This window comes from Lepus europaeus, chromosome 11, assembly GCF_033115175.1.
Source record: "Lepus europaeus isolate LE1 chromosome 11, mLepTim1.pri, whole genome shotgun sequence".
NCBI lineage: Eukaryota > Metazoa > Chordata > Mammalia > Lagomorpha > Leporidae > Lepus > Lepus europaeus.
The window spans coordinates 100,465-120,818 of NC_084837.1; the positions used below are offsets into that span (position 1 = coordinate 100,465).

Here is a 20,354-nt window from a genome sequence, read left to right on the forward strand (position 1 = left end):
CCTGCATGCACCCTCCCCTGGGAGACCCTCCCCAGGGCACTTGGGCTTCTGTGAGGCTGAGACAGTCTGCAGAGGGCGATCCTGGTGACGTCAACGAGCAGCATTCCCAGAGCTTGGTGGGAGCAAAACACTTTCTCCAGCAAAGTCTGGGGATGCGGCTTTCACTGTGTCGTGTCCCATCTGAGGCTCTGGCTGGGGAGGCCTGGCCCAGAAGAGTGATGGGAAGGAGGAGAAAGACGAGGAGCCAACAGACCACAGTCACCCCTCCTACACCTGCCCCCACCCCGGTTCTTCCCCTGTTGGGAGATGTCCATGCAAGAGAAGTTAAAGAGCATTAGAACAGGGTTGTCAGTGTTGGAAGAGAGACACAGAGGTCGGGTAACTGGCTGTGTGTGCAGGAGAAATGAAGACCAGGCCCTACAGGCCAGCAGAGGTCTCCCAGCTGGGTCAGGGCTGGGAAAAGCAAGCACAGGTCCCGGGAGAGAAACGACCCACCACTGGCAGACGGGGGCAAAGCCCAGCCACACCAACCTGGCAGCAGGGATGTGCCCACTGGGCTGGAGGCTGCTTCCCATCCTGTCTGGTTTCCTGGCTCAGTGGCGAAGCCGGGGACTGCGGTTCTCTCCTCTGCTCTGGGGGTGGCAGCCACGCCAGGCCCCACCTGGGTGACAATCCAGTCCTCCAGGCCAGATGCAGGTGTGGCTGTGCCACCCTCCTCCGGCCCTGGGGAGGGTGCCTCTGAAGTACCTGAAAGGAGTGGGGAGGGGTGGGACTCAGATGGGCAGACCTGCCCACTCCCAGCCCAGTGTGGGACTCTCTGTTAGCAGTCAGGGTGGTGTTGCTCCGAGCGCTGTGTGCAAAGCATTGTATCTCAGAACAGTCTCCCCCATGCCACAGGAGGGCAAACTGAGGCAGTGTAGCCTGAAGAAGCAGCAGGTGCCAGATTCCACACACTCAGCCAGTGCCCAAGGCTGCCTGTTCTGGACCAAGCCAGGGGTTCTCAGGCCACCATTTTGAGGGGTGATGTCAAGATTCAGTGGCAGGGTGACTGTGCTGGTCTCATGTCTCTGCAGAATAGCACCCAAGGGTGGTGAGTGACAGGCGGTGGGAGGGGCACCGGGGCGAGAACCTCATCAGACCCCCTGGGCAAACCCAGCTTCTCGAGGCTCAGCCAGAGGGACTGAGTTTTTTAAAACGAAAACTTCAGAGGTGACCCTGGGAGTCTCGGGGTTTTACTTCTTCAACTTTATTTGGAAATAATGACAGCTTCACAGGAAATCGCACAAACACCGAGTGTGAATGTGAGATCTGTAATACGGCCCACGCCATGACTCCAACCTGTGTTCCAGGCAGCAGGCCTGGAACCTCCATGGATGCTGTTGTGAGAACCTATCCGGTCAGAGCCCAGCAACACATGGCCACACCCTGGCCATGCCCACTGCTGTGCGAGGACATCGCCCTGAGCCATGTGGCCACGTCCACTGTCGTGGGCAGCTGCCCATCTTTAGCCTGGGTCAATCAACTCGACAGGTGCGTGAGCTGTGCTAGTGGATCGGAGCAATCCTCCCAGCACTCCTGCACAGGAGCGCGGTGCTGACACCGTGCTCCCAGTTCACGCTGAGGGCGGCTCTCTGAAGTAGCAACCCCCAGGCAGAGGAAGAGAGGCCCAGGCCCGTGCCCAGGCCACACAGTCACTCAGATTCAGCTCTGTCCAATCCCAGCGCCCAGGTTCTCCCCTCCCTCCCCGGCTCTGGACAACCTTGCCTTGTGGTCGGAGCCTTACAGTGCACCAGGACGGGGAGCCCAGGTGGCCCCCTGGGCAGAGGAGGACTCACCTCGGAAGCAGAAGGCGTGGTGCCGGGACAGTGGGTCCGGGAGGCCCGTCTGGTTGGGGTAGAGGTAGACGGTTCTCACACCGGGTTTATCCCCACCGCAGGCAGGCCGCGGGGTGACGATGGGGTAGCGGAGGCTGCCATCGGCCAGCCAGCCTGCATAGCACCTGTCCAGACCACGGCTCCACGCGGCATAGAGCTGGCCAGTGGAGGCCAGTGTGGCGTTGTGGGATTCACAGAACTCCAGTGCTTCCTGGAAGGTGAACTGCTCAAGGCGCGTGGCAAAGAACACCTCCCCTGGGGGCAGAGGCAGAAGTGAGGACCCTGGGGGTACGCCAGGGCAGAGCTCTTCTCTCCCCCCCCAGGGGACAGCTCCCCACTTCCCCAGGGGACAGGGGCAGGAGGTGGGGACCCTGGGGGGACGCTAGGGCACAGTTCCCCACTTCCCCAGGGGACAGGGGCAGGAGGTGGGGACTCTGGAGGGACACTAGGGCACAGCTCCCCACTTCCCCAGGGGACAGGGGCAGGAGATGGGGACTCTGGGGGGACGCCAGGGCAGAGCTCTCTGTGCCCCACCAGGGGTCAGAGGCAGGATGTGGAGGGGACCCTGCAGGCCAACACCAGGGCGCAGCTCCCCACTTCCCCTGGGGACACTAGGAAGCAGGTCCTGTAATCAGCTTCCCTCCTTCCCTCCTTCCTGGAGCTGCTAGTCACATCTGGGCACCTTCCAGACCCAGGCACCCACACTCGTCACAAGCACCGTGGGTGCTGGGGGCCACCCCAACCCTCAGAACCAGTCCCATCCGATTCGGGGGAAGATGCTCACATCTACTGAGCACCTATTTGTGCCAGGAACTTTTCAGACAAATCTCACTGGATGCTCAAAAAGCCCCTGATGTGGACGTAAATGAGTCCATTTTCTGGGTGGGGAGCTGAGGCCCGAGGGCTGAGTGATCATCAGGGCCCCAGCGTGAGTGAGGGCAACACTGAGATGTTTCCAGAACACCTGCACTTCTAAAACTGGGTTCAGAAGAACAGCAACCTGGTGACTTCCACCAAAATTAAAAGGAATGAGACAAAATAAAGGTCTGTGGGGACACGCGCTTGGGCAGTGTCAGCCAAGTTTCTGTGGCGGGACTCACGGTGACGGGAGGCGGAGTGGGGGCACCCCGGCCAGTGTGCCGGGCGTCTGGGGGCTTCTTTCTTACAGGCTCCCTTCCACCCAGACAAGTGCTGGAAGCACGGTGAGGGGGGTCCCCCTGCCCCAGCGTCGCTGCCCATCAGGGCCCCGTACCCTCGAGCCTGTCCACGTAGCAGTAGACATCGTAGGTTTCTGATGGTGGACGCACGCCGTAGGTCCTGACCCCCGGGCTGCTGTCCTTGTCGCCCACACAGGGAGTCCGTGGGCTCACAATGGGGTATCTGCAAAGGAGTGGGGGAGGGGAGGATGAGGTCTATTCTGGATGCACTCAGACGTGGGCAGCATCTTCAGGGGTCTGACAGGGCTCAAACCAGCAAGGTGACCCTGAGCAGCTGGGGCACTGCCTGGGGGCCCCTGGGGGATCCCTGGCTTCAGAAGGGAGCCTGCCGCATAGAAGGGCACCTGGTGATGCTGGGGAGGAACAGAGGTCTCTGGGGGAGGGGCTCCCCCTGCAGGCCTCTTGGGGGTAATGGCCGAGAGTTTCCCGTCCCCTTGTGTCCTGCGCTGTCCTCTTAGAAACGGCCTCAGTTTGGGGGGGGATGTGGGAGGGATCACAGGGGTGTTCAGTCTACAAGGCACTGGCTGCCTGCCGAGTGTGCGTGGGGCCGGCCTCGAGCCTGATGCTGGAGGGTTTGGGCAGGGAGGGGGGGCCGGCCCACACCTCACCTGACGGTCTGGTCCTGCAGCCAGCCGGCGTCACACTGCTCGTAGCCGGCCTCGTAGGCGGCCTGCAGCTGCTCCGCCGAAGCCATGGCCGCCCCTGTGCGCAGGCAGGCCTGCCGGGCCTCCTCGAAGGTCAGTGAGTAGCGGGTGGGCCCCGGGCGGTAGTGGAACACGACCCCTAGGTGGAGAAAGAGGAGGGGATCAGGCTCAGGCACCCACCTGGCTCAAAGCCTAGCTCCTCTGTTTGGACAGAACTCCCACATGGTGGTGGTGTCCACCCGTCTGTCTTAGGGCCAGGGACACCAGCAAGCCCTCATCGAGACCACACGAATGTCCTTCCTGGTCATGGATCTGGGTCTGGGCAGCAGCTGAGTTCTGTGCCACAGGACAGCCCAGTCCCCAGATAGCCCCCAAGCGCTGGGAGCACTGCCGTCCTTTGGCAGGGCTAGAACTGGCCGGGCAAGCTTTGTGGGCAGTTTGGCTTCTGCTATGAGGATCTACTACAGCTTTCTAAGTTGGCCTGAGACAGCACACCCACACACGAGTGCCTTGTTCCAGAAAAACCCCTCTGTGGACATGCATGTGTTTCCACGTCCAACGCTATCTTCTGTGGGCTGCACCCCAGCTGCCGAAGGCGGCTCTGAATCCCCAGGCCACGCAACACCAGCTGGATTCGATTTACTGGCCTTGCCTTGCTAACCCTGGCCTGGAGAGCCAGAGCTGGAGTGGCTTCAGGGTCACCCAGCACAGCGGCTCCCTGTGGCCCCATTCTGTGGCAGTGTCCGGCAGGATCAGGCAAAGAGGCATGAGGACCCCAGCCCCGGTCACTCGGACCTCCAGGGTCCCTAATCCGCCTGCCATTCCTGTCAGTCCCCATAAGTGAGTTCCCAGGTAGCAAAGGATGTGGGCGTGGCTGGGGGGCCATGCTCTGTCTCATGGCTGCAGGGCAGGGCTTGTCCCAGGTCCCAGGTGAAGGTGGAGGCACAGCCAGGGGCCCCCCACCCTCCTGCTGTGGTGTACCCCCCAAGGGGGAGGACTTACCCCCTGGCAAGCGTGGCTGTCCAGGGACCTCAGCCACACCAGGGGCAGCGGTCACCTGCACCACCAGGTCCGCGCTCGTGAAGGCCGTGGCAGAGCTTGGGCCAAGGGTGGCTTCGTCGGCAAAGCCGCGGGGCCGGGTGGCCTCTTCAGTCCCGTTCTCCACCCCGGGGAAGGCGGTAGCCCCAACGCCAGGGGCGAACGTCTCCTCGGGCTGCGGCGCAGTGGGGGAGACGTCCAGGACCGGCTTCGCAGTGAGGACTACGCTGCCTCGGGCTTCGCCCTCAGTGATGTTCCGGGGCAGAGGCAGCTCCACGTCAGGCCAGGTGACCGTCTGGACCGTGATGTCCTCCTCACCGCCCACTCCAAAGAAGTTTTCTGGGATGTCCATGAAATCTTCACCTGGAAAGGGGCAGACAAGCTGCAGCCACTCAGCCTGGGGCTGCCCACGCCCTGCCCTGCTTCAGTGCCCACAGGGATGAGTCTGAAGAGCTGCAGGCCCAGGAGTCCCTTTGATAAACACACAGCTCTAATGGGCTCTGGGTGACTGACATCCCTCATGCGAGGCCTACTTGCACGGTGTTGCCTAGGGAATGGCTGTACCTGCTCAGTACAGACACATTTTCCCAACTCCTTTTCAACCATAGGTGGAATCCATGGGTTTGGAACCTGCAGCTATAGAGGGGCAGCTGAGTTCACGGCCAGGAACCCGAGCAGCAGGTGCCACCCAACATCCCTGCCCAGTCAGCACCAGCCCTCATGTCCCCTGTTTGTGGGCACCTTGATGGCTACTGGAGGCCCCAGCTGTCCAATAAGACAGTGTACGTCAGCTAGCAGGGGATCTGTAAAACCTTGCAGAAGACAGAGTGGGTGGAACTGGTGACGGTGGCACTGGAGAACCGTCTGGCATAAACAGGCGGGCGATCGGCAAAGACAAAGCTCGTGAGCATGACACTGCTTCCAAAGGCAGGTTAGAGCGCCGACACGTGAATAGAGGCTTTGGGGGAAACCGACATTTCTGCTACCGCAGCCTCTTCCTGCAGAGTGGCCTGTCCAGGAGTTACCAGCTCCAGCAGGAAGCCTGGCACCTCCTCATCACCTTACTCACTGAGTCTTTTCCTCCAAGACTTAATTATGATCAAACTGTGTTAAGTATGAAATACCTACCTAAAAACCTAGTCCGACTTTCCCATCACCCTTCAGGCTGCCTCTAAGTGCAGCTTAGTGGCAGGGGAGTGAGGCTCAGGGCCCAGTGCCGGGGAAGCAAACCCGGAAGCTCACAGTGCCATCCTGTGCTGATGCCCCGACAGGGGCAGGCGGTCTGCAGTCTCCCTGTCTACCTTAGCTCCTGCAGGGAGCCAGGGAAAATGGAGCAGGAGCTACAGACTCAAGGTGTAGGTGCCCAGAGGCCTCTGGAAGAGGCAAGGACCCAAAACCTCCTTTCCAAGGTCCCATCTTGCCCTGGGCCCCAGTGTCGATGGTGTGCACCCCCTTCCTGCCGCCAGGCCCAGCCCCACCTGTGTAGCAGATGGCGTCGTAGCGGGACGAGGGGTCAGGGTAGCCCGTCTGGTTGGCGTGCACATACACGGTCCTGACGCCCAGGAGGTTTCCGCCGCAGTTGGGCCGGGCCTTGGAGATGGGGTAGCGCACACTGCGGTCAGCCAGCCAGCCAGCGCTGCACACGTCCATGCCGGCCTGCCAGGCCAGGTAGAGCTGGCCTGTGGTGGCCAGGCGGGCGCCCAGCCGCCGGCACTCACTGGCTGCCTCCTGGAAGGTGAACTTCTCTGGCGACGTTGCGTAAAAGACCTCACCTATGAGGGACATGGTCAGCAGGTGAGGGTCTCCCACCCCAGATCTTGCCCTTCACCCTCCACACTCCACCCTGTCCTGGTGACATCAGTCCCCCAAGGCAGGGGCACCAGGAAAGAAGCAGCCACAGGGAAGGAGGGGCACAGGTGGAGCTAAGTGGAGTGGAGAGCAGAGGCCCCCGGCCGTGCGCACAGTGACTCCAAGTCTGACGGGGGTGGCGGCATCGGCCACGGTGCAGTGAGACGCCAGTGCTGCTTTAAAGAATATTCCCACAAACCCAACAGGGAGTGCGCCAGGGAAGAGTGGGGGTGGGGGCACTGGCTCCTGAACACAGATCTGGGTGTCCCCATCTCCTGGTGCCTCTGATGGATGGGTGGGGCCCTGGGTGAGAACACACAAGGGGCTGTGGTGTGAGCCACTTGTGCTTCTGCCCCATGAGCCACTTGTCGGCCACCTCCTGGGCCAAGGCTTCGAGGGCAGGGGGTGGGTTCTAGAACTGTCCCAAGAGGCAAAGGCATGTGATGGGGAGGGGTTGTCCCCACAGGCCAGGGGAGCTCCCTGGCCACGGTCAGCGTCCTTTACAAACCAGAGAACAAACTCAGGTTCCTCCCTGCTGCCCCCATTCTCTCCAAGGAACTGCAGCTGGCCCAGAACAGACTGGGAACTGGCAACAGGAGGTTGAGAGCCCGCTGGCCTGGAGCTCACACATCTGATGAACCCACCCTGGAGCAGCCTCGGCGGGGATTAGCTGGGTTTTGGGCTGACCAGAGCAGTCAGGGTCCAGGCTGGAAGGGGCAGTCCCAGGGGAGAGACCTCCTGCTCCAGTGGTGACATGGGCTGCAGCTGCCTGTGGGCCACCAAGACCCTCTCCAAGTGGACATGAGGGGTCCAGATGTGACGGCACCCCACCCACCACATGGCAGTGCGATGTCCTGGGCATCAGGCCTGAGTCCTACCCAGAGGAGGCCCTGTGAGTGATCCTGGGCACGGGTGCTGGGGCTGCTGGACAGAAGCAGGGTTCCCCCTGAGGAGGTAGCCTCACCCTCCATCTCCTCTGCGAAGCAGTACACGTCATAGGTCTCGTTGGTGTCCCGGATGCCATAGGTTCTCACGCCAGGGAACTCATCCTTATCTCCATAGCAGCCTTCCCGGGGTGTGTGGATGGGGTACCTGCCAGAAGCCCAGTGTGGGGTGACACCCAGAGTCTGGGGGGAGCCCGGGGTGGGTCCCCAGGGAGAGTGGATGGGGTACCCACCAGGATCCCAGTGTGGGGTGACACCCAGAGTCTGGGGGGAGCCGGGGAGTGTGCCCCATGTCCTGCCTCTCGTGGGAGGAAGCAGCGGCTCAGTGGAGCACCTGGCTGTCTGCCCTGCTGCTGGAGTTATGTGGGAATAGACGGCCCCCAGGGCTGAGTATTTATTGGTACCAAACATGCTTTATCACGGTTCCTACGAGAGGCCAGAGGGTAAATGTTTGAGATTTTGTGATAGTGATGACCACTCTAGCAGGCAGCAGCCACAGAGCACATGTGGAAACTCTGGTAACTGCATGGGAAGTGCAACTAAAAGAGAAGCTCATTTTGGTGCAAACTTTTTGAAATCCATGCAAATGAATATCTTCAAAAAGTTCGTGGAAAATGCATATTATAAAAAAACTGCATGGATTTCAAGATTATTTGCACCGAAATAAACTTGTCTTTTAATTCCATTTGTGACAAACGCTTTAAAGTATCCACATAAAAGCAAATGGGCCTCACTGCCTTTCAGTAAAACTTGAGGTGGGTTAGATTTGGCTGTCAGGGCTACTGCTCAGTACCGTTGCCGTCTCTCACTGACCTGCTACAAGGACTGTGTTTCATACCGCAGGACACCGGGGCCCACAGACGGGGGACACCTGCTCAGTCACAAAGCTGCCAAGAGCCAGAGCTGGGGTTGGAGTCCAGCTCTCTCTGAGGCCCAGGGGCAGGTCCTGGGCCATACTCGACCACTGTCTCTGTTTTAAGTGAGCATTTCTGTGTCCCAGGATCTATCCCAGGGTCTATCCCAAGACTGCAGATGCTTCCCTGAGGCTTTGCTCAAGGGTGCTGGCATCTGGGCGAGATCCCACCAGAGCCAGCCTCCAGAAGCCTTGCCTGCCCCATCCTCTGCGGGACCTAGAAGCTTAGTTTATATGTGTCATGCCTTGTTAAACACAAAAAAATAGATTTAAGATGGTCTACAAAATAGTGGATAACGGCAGAGCTAAAAACAAGCAGTGCAGGAACTGGCAGAAGGCAAACAGCCGCCAGCCACTCTTCCCTCGCCAGAGAGCAGCATGGTTTGGGGAGGGCTGAAGGACCCTGGCCCCCAACTCCAGCTCCAGCTGAGCCACACTCAGCCCCTCCCCCTCCTCCACCACGCCCCCTGACCAGCAGGAAGCTCTCACCTGACAGTCTGATCAGCCAGCCAGCCTGCGTCGCACTGGTGGAAGCCATCCTCGTAGGCAGCCTGCAGCTGCTCTGGGGTGGCGATGATGGCGCTGTTCTGTAGACAGGCCCGCTGCGCCCTGTCGAAGTCCAGGGTGTATCGCGTGGAGATGGCCCGGTAGTGGAACACAACACCTGGCAGCACAGGCGGCTGGTCAGGTACAGAGGCCCGGGGTTCCAGGGTCCCACAGTCACCGGGATCTCAGCACGTCTGCATGTGGTCCCGAGTTTGTCGGGACACCCCCAGCACTGAGACCCCACTGCCTCAACATGTGTTCAAGCTGAGTCAGAGAGCTCTCTGGGAGCCGGTGTTCACACCGTGGTTGAGATGCCACTTGGGAAGCTGGCATCCCACACGGTAGTGCCTGGGTCTTGGCTTCACTCGTGACCTAGCTTCCTGCTAATGTGCATAGTAGGAAGCAGCAGGTACAACTCTAGTACTTGGCCCCTGCCATCCATGTGGGAGACCTGGAGAGAACTCCTGGCCTGGCTGCTGCAGACATCTGGAGGGTAAAACAGTGGATGGCAGCTTTCTCTGTGTCTCTGCTTGCCTGATAGATAGATAGATAGATAGATAGATAGATAGACAGATGATAGATGATAGACAGATGTCTATGTTATAAAAAAAAGGAAAGAAATTTCTTTGAATTAAAATTAAATTTACTTTCTCATAATTTTTTCTCATCATTCCAGAACCTCCTAGTTCTTTGAGGGAAGAGGCATTCAGAGCTCCAGGTACCCTCAGCCAGGGGGCACCTGCTGGAAACCCTATGTAGGGCACACCCTGGAGTGGACCATCTTCAACTCCCCTGTGGAAAACCTGGTGCTGACAGTGTGGGAGCCAGACCAGGACTCAGCCATTCTCTTGGGATCAGAGCAAGGCAAGGGCCTGGGGGAACTTCAGTCCCTTCCAGGGTTTCTGGGGGAGGGAGAGCAAGGGTAGAGGAAGGGAGGGAAGAGACCCTGGGGACGGCAGCAAGGCCCCACTCTGAGTCATCTCCACGGCCACGGCAGGCAAGTTCCTTCACCTCAGTTTTCATGGTGTAACCATGGGACCCAGGGAGCCACGGGGTTGCCGTGAAGTACAAAGGGCCAGAGAGAGCAAAGATAGCCACTGCAATGACAGAGGACACAGCTGAAGTTCAGCCCTATGCCGGGGCACCACAGCTACCATGTGGGAATAGGGTGGGAGGGTGGGCTGAGGCTGCCCTTCTGGTTCCCTGCAGGTGAAGCGGCAGCCCTGTGACAGGTGGGTCCATGGCAGGTAGGTCCATGGCAGGTGGGCCCCATTGCAGGGGAACCCCGTGGCAGGTGGGCCCATGGCAGGTGGGCCCATGGCAGGTGGGCCTGTGGCAGGTGGGTCCCGTGGCAGGTGGGCCCCATGGCAGGTGAGCCCCGTGGCAGTGGCCTCGTGGCAGTGGCCCCGTGGCAGCGGCCCCATGGTAGTGGGTCTGTGCACATCTCACCTTTCACCACCACCTCCAATGTAGCCTCGCTGTCCTCAAGGCCGTGCATCACCTCGCAGCGGTAGATCCCGGAGTCGTTGGAGCGCAGGCTCTGGATCTCCAGGGTGGCGTCACTGGGGATGGCCGGGTAGTTGGGCAGCGAGACCTTGTCCTGGTAGGCGCTGTTAATGCGCACACGTCCCTCGTTGGCCACCAGCAGCACCACCTCCTTGTCCTTGGAGATCCGGCTCCATTTGATTCTCGGGGTGAGGGGGGCCGTGGAAGGTGCGGTGGTTACGGGGTGCACGGGGTCGATGAAGTAGCAGGGGATGGTCAGCGAGGTCCCCAGTAGGGCCCGCACTGGGGATGGCTGGGGGATGCTCACACTCAACGCGTTGTCAAGGTCTGTGTAGAAGAGTGGGGGGACAGGCCTGTCAGCCCCAGACAGGGCCCAGGCATGGACTCCCCGAGGGACCACAACCCAAGCCAGGGTGTGGCTCCAGGGTGTCCAAGACACTGCTGGCCACCCAGAGCAGCACAGCTCAAGGCAGAAGCCAGGAGCGAGGCCAGGAGGGCGGTCAGGGCGTGGTTGCCTCTGCTTCCTGAGCTGAGGTGCTCCAGGGGACACTACACCCTTGGCAAAAGGGATCCATCTGATCAACTCAAAGATTTTGGGGAAAATTATTATCATTAGGTGTAAGAAAAAGCCTCACAACTTTAAAGCTAAGAACAAAACTCTGGTGGAGACCACAGAGGGCTCTCGTCTGGCCCTGCAGGCCACAGACAGCTCCTCTTGCTGCTAACCCAGAGCTCCTGAGTGGAGAAGCCTTGGGAAGAATCGGAGATTTCATTCCAGAGTCCATGGGCAGCAGGCTCGGGGTGGGACTGGCTGCCACGGAAACCGTGGAGACCATTGAAAGGGAGCATGCGTGCTTGCAAATCCGCTGGCGCTGACATGTCTGCCCGGGGTGGAAGCAAACATTTTTCCAAAAAACAGCACTTTCCACGGCAAGTCCCAGGCTATGGAGCCCTTGCTGCTGAGAGGTGTCCAGCCCCTATCTCGGTGCTCCACAAACACCCCTCTGTGGACTGTGCAATACGGCTGGGCTCCTGCAGTGCGAGTCCCCGGGGTGCTGGCGGTGACTGCAGTGCCCAGCTCAGCAGTTTTTAAAGCTCTGAGCCACCTGGGGACCTGCTTTACCTGTGTGGGGAAACCACCCCAGATGGCCAGGGCTGAATAAGGGTGGGCCCCAGGCAGCGGTGTGGATGGAGACCCACACCCACATTCTGCGTGTCTGCACAAGGAATGCATAAGCCAGGCCTTCCTCCCCTGGGGGAGCTGAGGCTGGAGGACCATGGCTGAGCGGGGCCCTTGTCAGGGAAATGCGTTCCGCTTTGGGGCCAAGCCCGCCCTGGGGTCAGCAGAAAGTTCGTCCATTTGGCTCAGGGCTTGATGACCCCATACACGAGAGCAGGCTGGGGCTGCCAGGGGCAGGCCTCTCTCAGATGGCCTCTTAGGCCACGCTCTCAGTCAGACGTTCCAGGCCAGCCTCCCTGACAGCTTTGCCTCCTGGTTCACCTGTGTCCTGCCCCCAGCCCAGCTCTGGGTGACACCCACGGCAGGAAGGGCCCTGGCAGGGAGGCCATCCACCAGGGCTGCCCCGTCTCCATGGGAGCACAGGAGCAGGAGCAGGGTCACCTGACGCGGCTACTGGATATGTGCGCGAGGGCAGGGGGCCCCTCGGCGGCTTCCCTGGCTTCGACAGGGCCGGAGCAGTGCCAGGAACGGGTCAGGAAGGGGAGTCGCATCCCCGGGAGCAGGGTCGCTGGGCTCAGCCCTCAGCACTGCCCGTGCGGATGGGGCTTACCTGAGATGTCCCCAGAGACGGCTGCCGCAATGACTCTCAGAGCCACCAGGACCAAGAGCAGAGTGGTCATGGCTCACCTGGAAGGGGAGACGGGGGAGTTATCTACAGGGTCGCGGGCGGCATAGGAGTCACATTCCACACCCAGAGTTGGAGGTCACAGCCCACCAGAGGCTGCCTGGGCTGGGGACGCATTCTCCCCCCAGAGCCTTGGTGGCTTCTCCGTTGAGGCGGGGGTCAGCTTGCTGACCTCACCCTAAGGAACTCTCACAGTGGCAGCCGGGTGTGGGGCCAGGCCTCGCTCTGGGTTTGCCTGTGGGGGTTTCTGGGTGGCACTGACACTTAGGGCCGAGTCCTGGTGTGAGCCCGGCCTCCTGAGAGAGACCCTTCCTCCTGCCTGGCGGACACTGCTGCTTCCTTGAGCTCCAGCTGAGACCCAGCTCTTGGGGGGCCTTAAGCCCCTCAGCCGACAGCCATCCGGGCTGTGCACGTGGACAAGACCCCAGCCACCCACCCTGCCAGCCACTCACGGGAAGTCTCTCCTCTCTGGTGCACACAGAGCCCCATCTCCGGCTCTCCTCCCTGGCAAGCCTTCACAACACAGGCCCCCTCTTCCCAGCGACACCTGGGCCTTCCAGGGGTCCCGTCTGTCTTGGCAGGAGCCACTCTGGGAGGGCTCAGGAGACCCAGCAGCTGCTGTGCCCACCCAAGGAGCTCAGGGTGGCCGTGGGCTGTGGCACGGCCCCCAGAGTGCTGCTATGGATGCAAAGACTCCCTGTGTGTGAGAACGGCAAGGCTTCCTCACCATCGGGACAACCAGAGGGTGAAGGGCAGCCCCCGCACAGCTGACCAGAGCCCAGGCGGACCCAGCTGGATGCCCAAGCAACGGGCCAGAGCTGGGGCTCCCAGCCGTGGCTGCCGTGGCAATCACAGCTTCAGCCTGGACCTCGGGGATTTTAACAGCATCACAGAAGGTGCTAATGTGTGGCCCACGTGAGCACAGCCACGGTGTGGATGCCGTCTGGGCCTGGCATGGTCTCCAGTGGTGTCCATCCTGATGGCACCCAGGACAGAGCAGACTCCTGGGCTGAGAAGCCTTTGCCTCACAGAGGGCGGGGCCTTGGGGCGGGGGAAGGAAGGGAGTCTGTGGGCCCAGCAGGTGTCACTCTTGGCTCACCTCTGGGGGCTGGGGCTGGAGGGGTTTGGGGATGAGAGGAGCACCTGGGGGTAGGGGTGCGGGAGAGGGAGAGGGTGTATGGGCCCTTTCCTGCCTGCACCCGAGGCACACACTGGTGCCTCTGTGCACAGGAGCTGAGACCACCAGGTTCTGAGCCCCCGCCCACCCTAGCGGTTCCCTGCTCTGATGGACATCTCTGGGGCTCCAGGTGCGGTGGAGCTGGTGTGGCAACCTGTGGTGGTCTGCTCCAGGCTGGGAGGGGCGTCAAGGTGTGGCCCTCTCCCCCAAGCCGCAGGGCTCAGACAAGGCCGGCCTGTGCCTCCCTCAGGCACCCTTTCTGGGAGCTCTGTGTTTGTTTCTGCCCTTGCCCTCTGAACAAGCTGGACATTGTCTTAGAGCACAGGGTTCTTTGGGGCTTGGGTCTGGTTTTCTCCCTGGCTGAGACCAGGAAACAGGAAGTGATGAGAAAGGGGGTGGTGTGGGTGCAGAGACACTGATTCCATTTCTTCTGTTTTTAAGACAAACTTTGGGATAGAAATAGTGCAACAAACACGCGCCTGTGCTGTGTGTTCTCTGCTGTAAAGAAAACAGGGAGAAATTCCAGTCTGTCTGGGCTCCAAGAATCTCCAGGACTCACTGAGTCTTTCATGAGTGGAGTCAGCTTTGCCAGCCCCAAGCTGTCGGGCAGTAGGAGCTGGGGGCGGGGGAAGGAGGGCAAGGGGAGGGAAGGAGGGAGCTGGGTGGAGACGGAGGGGGGGGGCTGCGGGGGTCACCAGGGAGCCACTGCCTTAGGACAGAGGTGGAACAGGAAGTAGGTGTGCTGTTACTTGTTAAAAATGGGGGGAGGGGCCGCAGGTTAACTCTCAGCCTGTGGCGCCATCCCATATGGGCACCGGTTCTAGTCCCGGCTGCTCCTCTTCTAATCCAGCTCTCTGCTGTGGCCTGAGAAAGCAGTAGAAGATGGCCCAAGTCCTTGGGCCCCTGCACCCGTGTGGGAGACCAGGAAGAAGCTCCTGGCTCCTGATCGGCACAGCTCTGGCCATTGCAGCCAATTGGAGAGTGAACCAGCAGAAGGAAGACCTTTCTCTCTGTCTCTCCCTCTCGCTCTGTAACTCTACCTCTCAAATAAATAAAATCTTAAAAAAAAAGAGAGACAGACAGAAAGAGCTGCCGTCTCCTGGTTCAGTTTCCAGTACCTGCAACAGCCAGGGCTGGGTCAGGCTGAAGCTGGGAGCCAGGAGTTCACCCCAGTCTTCTACGTGAGTGGCAGGGACCCAACTACAGAGCCACAGCTGCTGCCTCCCAGGCGGGTGGAGCCAGGACTCAAACCTAGACCCTTCACTATGGATGCAGGTAACTTAATCAAAAGGCCAAACACCCACCTCACATGCTAGTGCCCTTCACCTGAGCTGAGACTGTGTGTGTGTGTGACTGTGTGTGTATATGAATGTGTGTATGTGTTTGTGCACATGTGTATGTGTGTGTGTGTTCGTGTTTGTGTGCATGTGTGCATGAGTGCGTGTGTATGTGTATGAGTGGTGTGTGTGCATGTATGTGTGTAGGTGTGAGTGTGTGTATGTATGTGTATGAGTGGTGTGTGCGCATATGTGTGTATATGAGTGTGCGTGTTTGTGCATGTATATTTGTGTGTGCATGTATGTGTGAGTGTGTATGAGTGGTGTGTGTGGTGTGTGCATGTGCATGTGAGTGGGTGTGTGTATGTATGTATGTGTATGAGTGTGTGTGTGCGTGTGAGTGCATGTGTGTGTGTGTGAGCGTGAGTATATATGTACTTGCTTGTGTGTGTTGTGAGTGTGTGTATGTGTGTGTTGTGAGTGTGTGACTTTCCCAGCCGGAGACAGGGAATCTCTCACCTCTGAAAGCTGACATCGACGTTGCCCACCTGGCCCTGATTCCATCGAACTGTGGGACACACCAGGCAGCTCACCCACTCACCCCAGGTCCTCTTCCAGTCACAATGAAGACCCTCAGACCCGGGCCCTGGTCCTGCTGCTGGTGACTGCCTGACAACTCCAGACCCCCGCCCCAGAGCTCCTCAGAGCTGAGTGACAAGAGGCAGGCGTCCATCAATACCATTCTCCTCCCATCGGCCTGTGCGTGGGGCCCAAGGGAGCCTCTGTGGGTGTGGGCCCTGGAAGAGACCTCAGTGGCTGCAGGGAGGCTTCCTGTCCTGGGATGAGGGGGGCTGGATGCCTACCCCAAAAGAGCAGAACAGCTCTCATTTCAAACACAGTGTCACCACACGGCCAGATGCCTGGAAAACGGGAGGACAGTGCCACACTTCTCAGTCACTGCGTCCCCACACTGGGGACCCCACTGCGTTTTTGCTCCTCCAAAGCTACTGCTTATCACGCTTCACCACTACAGTCTCCCCCACCAAGGGCCATGGTCCACAGCCTCTGGTGGGCTGACAGGTGCTCTGGACAGCTCAGCTGTGCCCAGGATCTGCCCCTGGGGTCCAAATGAGCCGCCCCACTCACATCCCCATCACACAGAACATGCCTTTCCCCTTGTTGAACTCAAGGTAGACTGCAGGGATCCAACCTGTTCCTGCCTGCTGTTCAGAGATGTCCCTCCCCCGGTGCTGTCAATCAACACTGGACCTCCCAAGAGCCACAGAAAGTCAGAGCTGCGATAAATCTTTGTGAACACCAAGCCCAGCTCCTCTGTTTGATGGTGAGGAACCTGAGGCCAAGTAGATTAAGGTCTTTGTCCAGGACACACAGCGGGCTGAGGGGGAGCCAGAACGGAAGTCGGCTTCCCAGGTGCCCAGGGCCATCAGGGACGAGTGAGTGAACAAAGGGAGACCCAAGGAAGGCCCAGCTCCAGGGGCGCTCAGACCACCCCGTCCCACGTCCAGGAGAGCTCAGCGGCAGAGGCACCACGGCCTTGCTGTCTGCATTGGTTGAAGACGGCACCGCCATGCGGTGTGGTGTATGCCCAGAGAACAATCGGTGTCCGCCCTCCCCGGGGCTCCCGGAGAGCTCGCCTGTCACCAACTCCGTCAGTGACGTCACCCAGGCAGCTGGAAGACGGTCAAGGTCATGGAGGGGGTGCTGGTGCTGGCTGAGGTGGGAACTTTCTCATCCACAAAGAGAAAGACTAGGGCAAGGAGAGGGGGCACTCCTCTCTTCCCGTCCACTCACTGCTGGGTCCACACATGTCCCAGGGGACATGGAGGCCAAGGCCATCTGCCAGCCCAGAGGCCCAGGTCCCCCTCCCCAGCCCAGCCTGGGCGCCACAGCCGAGTGGGCTCAGCAAACTGTGCTGGACGCAGCGCCCCCCCAGCTCTCTGCCCTGCACACCTCCTGCTGCCCCACAGCTTCGCTGGGCCCTGCCCTCGACCAAGCTGCTTCTGCACCCCCTTCCTTCTCTCACTGTGCGACCTGGGCTACGATCTCAAGACTGAAAATCAAGCTTGAAAAACTTAAAGAAAAATTCCTCGGGATTAACTCAGAGTGCCAGGATCAATCTAAAATGAGACTGACAATCCCCACTACGAGTGAGTGGACGCTGGAATCTGGTAGCCTGGGAGACCAGTACGACTGACCCATTGGCCAAGGCCCCTCAGCCCCGCCTCCAGCACAGCACAAATCTGCAGGCTGATCTCCCAGTGGTGCCCGATCCCATCATTCGGGGCCTAGACCATGAGTGACAGCAGCTCACGCACTTTTCAGCCTGGGGAAAGGGCCGGGGCTCCTCAGCCAGACCGACCTCGGGTTCAGCTGCTTCTCTTGTGAACACACGCTGTGGGTGGTGTGGGCGGGCAGCTGGGACGCTGGTCCCAGGCTTAGGTCCTCTGAAACTCCCTGGGGAACCCCGCGAGGCCTCAACTTGGAGCTTCCACATCCGGCTGCACAAGTCGCCCCAGGGAGACTGCGGGCTGCTTCTTGTGCCCCTCCCTTCTGCACTCCCTCCCCCTCGCTGAGCCCCCACTGAGTCTTCTGCCCCCGTCTTTGGATGCCCTCGCTCTGCTGTCACTGAAGCATCTGAAATCTAATTCCACACACGCTGCTGTGCCTTCCGGTCACTTGGGGGGTCCTCGGGAAATGGTGAGTGGGCTCTGGGCCCTAACCCTGGCCCTGCGTGAGCTCAAGGCTTGGACTCTCCCCTCCGGGATGGGGCAGTGGCAGAACTGGCCCTGGAGCTGAAGTTCTAGACACCAACTCGACGCAGGGCGGAGAAGAGAGGTCGGCCCTCCAGCCTCCTCTCGCCCCCTACAGCCTCCCTCACATTCAGGGACCCCCCGACTGCGTCTGTTCAGCTTCAATGCTCAAGGCCACCATACACCCCCTGGGGAGGCCTGTGCTTGTTGGATGCTGGAGTGGGGGAGCCCAGCCGTGAGGGTCCGTGTGGCACAGGTAGTGGAACTGGGAATCACAAAAGGACACCAGGCCGGGCGTCCCACGTGTGGGTCGTCCTTGTCTGATCTGCTAATGAGGCCTCCGGTGGCTCTCCAGCGAGTGCGGTGTCTGAAGCCGGGGCCCGGTCTGGCCCTGCCGTTTTGTCCACACATCTCAGGCACTCAGCTCTGTTTGACCCACTCCGCTCCTTCCTGGGGCCCAGGGTCCCCTGACTTGAACGGTTTCCTTCTTCTCATCTCTCGCTGCTGGGAACAGTCAGTACACGGACTCATCCTGGCTTGTGGCTTCTTTCCGGCGACAGGGCCAACAGTGGGGGGCAGGGTTTGGGGTCTGACGGAGCTCATTAAGTCTGGGCTCCCACAGGCGCTTGTGAGCAGATAACCTTGGCCTGAACACTTAACCCTTGGGAGCTCAGCTTCCTTGCCCAACTGCTGACAAATGACAGACGCTGCATGGCCTCCATGAATGGCATCTCCTTGCCAGCTCCTCCCACGCTGAGGATGCCCATCCTGTACTTAACACCAAGCAGACAGCAGGTGCCACCTGGCTGAGGAGCCACACCCAAGTGGCACCCCATGCCAACAGTCTCTTGACTCGCAATGACAGCAATGCCCCCACTCCAGCTTGGTTGGTCTGCATTCACCCCAAGCTGGGTTGCAGTTAGGGTTCAGAGTCTAGGACTGCAAAGTAAGAATGTGATGCTGCCCCTTCCACCTCCCCAGGGACACAGGTTGGGCCCAGAGCACTCAGGGCTCCTCGGGCAGCAGGGAGCATCTCAGAGCCAGGCCCCAGTCACACTGTGGCTTCAGTCCCAGCACGGCCTGTGCTGAGCTGAGCTGCAGGTGGGCCCTTTCTCCTTAAAACAACTTTGCGAAGGCAAGCATTGCTGCTGCACTTGGCAGACAGGGGATGGCTGGTCTGGAGCCACGTGACAGCAGGTGGCTGGGAGTCTGGCTCTCATGGTTTTCTCCACAGTCCCAGCCCTACATTCATCTGTTGTACCATGCGTTCGCTACAGGGAGATAGCAACGTCCCCATGGAACTTCAGATCCAGAGGTCTTAGGTGGTGGTGGGGTAAATGCAACCCTAACTGAGCTCCTAAGAAGGAGAAAACCAGTCCCCGACCCGGCTCTGCCCAGCCCTGCAGAGGGCCTGGAAGACAAGGATGAATGCAGGGTCCACGCTGGCAGAATGGTGCCAGGAGGGAGGGGCTCCCAGCAACAGAGAAGGGCCCACTTTCCCTGCATCCCTGAAAGACCACTGCAGGACTGGTCCCCACAGCCAGGGTTCCAGAAGAGGACACAGCCCCAGTGCTGCTTACGGACGCACTCGGCTCTCCCGACTCCCGCCAGCACCGGGGGGGGGTACTTTTTAGAGCCCTGACCAAGCCCCTCCTGGTTAAGTGGGCAGGGTCTCAGCAGGCACCTGCAAGGTGAGACATCATCTGTCCAGCAGCACCTGGGACCCTGTCGGCCAACATCCCAGAGAAGGCAGGGATTTCCTGGCTGGACCCTGGCGGCTGGGAGAGCCAGTCAGCTCCTGCTGCTGCCCATCGCAGCAGGGCAGGGAGTGGGGAGCAAGGGGAGGGAGCCCCTCTGAGCAACAGCTTCATGAAGTCGGCCCAAACAGCTGACTCAGCAGTACCCACCTGTGGTCACCTCACTGTCCCAACCCAGGGCCCAGGCACCAGAGCTGGCCTTGGTGTGCTGGAGACCCCGTGGGCTCATAGGTGCAGGTAGGCATGTGAGGGGCTAGAAGGGGCCGACTGGGGTCCCTGTGTCCCCTACAGCCTGTCTCCCCAGATCCCTCATCACTGACGCACAACCCTGCTAGCAACACCTCTCTGTCTCTCTGACAAGAGAAGTCCAGTTCTCCACCTGCCCTCCGGGGCCACTGTGAACCCAGGCTCTCTGCATCTTCCCGAAACTTCCTGGCAGGCAGCATGACACGGCAGGTCGACCAAAGAACACGGCCAGAACTTAGATCCTGGTCTTAAACCTGCTATCTGGTGACCGCAGACAAGTTTCTTGGCATCTCTGGCTGGAACTCCCATGGACAAGGACTCTGGAAGCTGCTGCTGTCCAGTGAGAACAACTTCCTCTCGTCCCCCCCCAGGGGCCATCGCATTCCTGCCCCCTCAGCCATGGCAGTGCCAGAGGCTCTGGCAGAGGCCAGCGGGGTACCTGGAGTGGGGCAGGAGGGGGGCCCTGAGACGGTGTCTGGGGACAGACAGCTCAAAGCTGGACGGCCACTGCCCTGCAGCACGGCAGCCTCCCCTGCTCTTTCCACCCACCCAGTACCGTCTTCACTGAAAACCCGAGTTAAGTGAATGGCCGCAATGGCGCCTGCTGCTCTCACCTAGGGCCACTCCACTGGGCCCTGTCTTCTCTGTGGAAAAACCCTGGTGCCTGGGACCAGCCCCTTCCTGTTCTCATGCCTCTGCCGCAGCCCAGGCACTTGGAAGTTTCCTCTGCA

General features: G+C 60.1%; 1 protein-coding gene across 3 annotated transcripts in view; it reads right to left on the reverse strand.

The window, feature by feature from the left end:
• Positions 1-20,354, reverse strand: part of ACAN (aggrecan) — a 48,604-nt gene that overhangs the window by 19,190 nt on the left and 9,060 nt on the right. For all 3 annotated transcript variants that reach the window (XM_062204905.1, XM_062204906.1, XM_062204904.1), the window contains exons 2-11: positions 12,321-12,397; positions 10,474-10,857; positions 8,968-9,142; positions 7,586-7,713; positions 6,252-6,545; positions 4,738-5,136; positions 3,700-3,874; positions 3,127-3,254; positions 1,836-2,129; positions 532-747 (exon numbers count right to left, since the gene is read on the reverse strand). In XM_062204905.1, coding sequence (XP_062060889.1) covers positions 532-747; positions 1,836-2,129; positions 3,127-3,254; positions 3,700-3,874; positions 4,738-5,136; positions 6,252-6,545; positions 7,586-7,713; positions 8,968-9,142; positions 10,474-10,857; positions 12,321-12,390 — 2,263 coding nt within the window. In that variant the 5' untranslated portion in view covers positions 12,391-12,397. The remainder of the gene's footprint in view (positions 1-531; positions 748-1,835; positions 2,130-3,126; positions 3,255-3,699; positions 3,875-4,737; positions 5,137-6,251; positions 6,546-7,585; positions 7,714-8,967; positions 9,143-10,473; positions 10,858-12,320; positions 12,398-20,354) is intronic.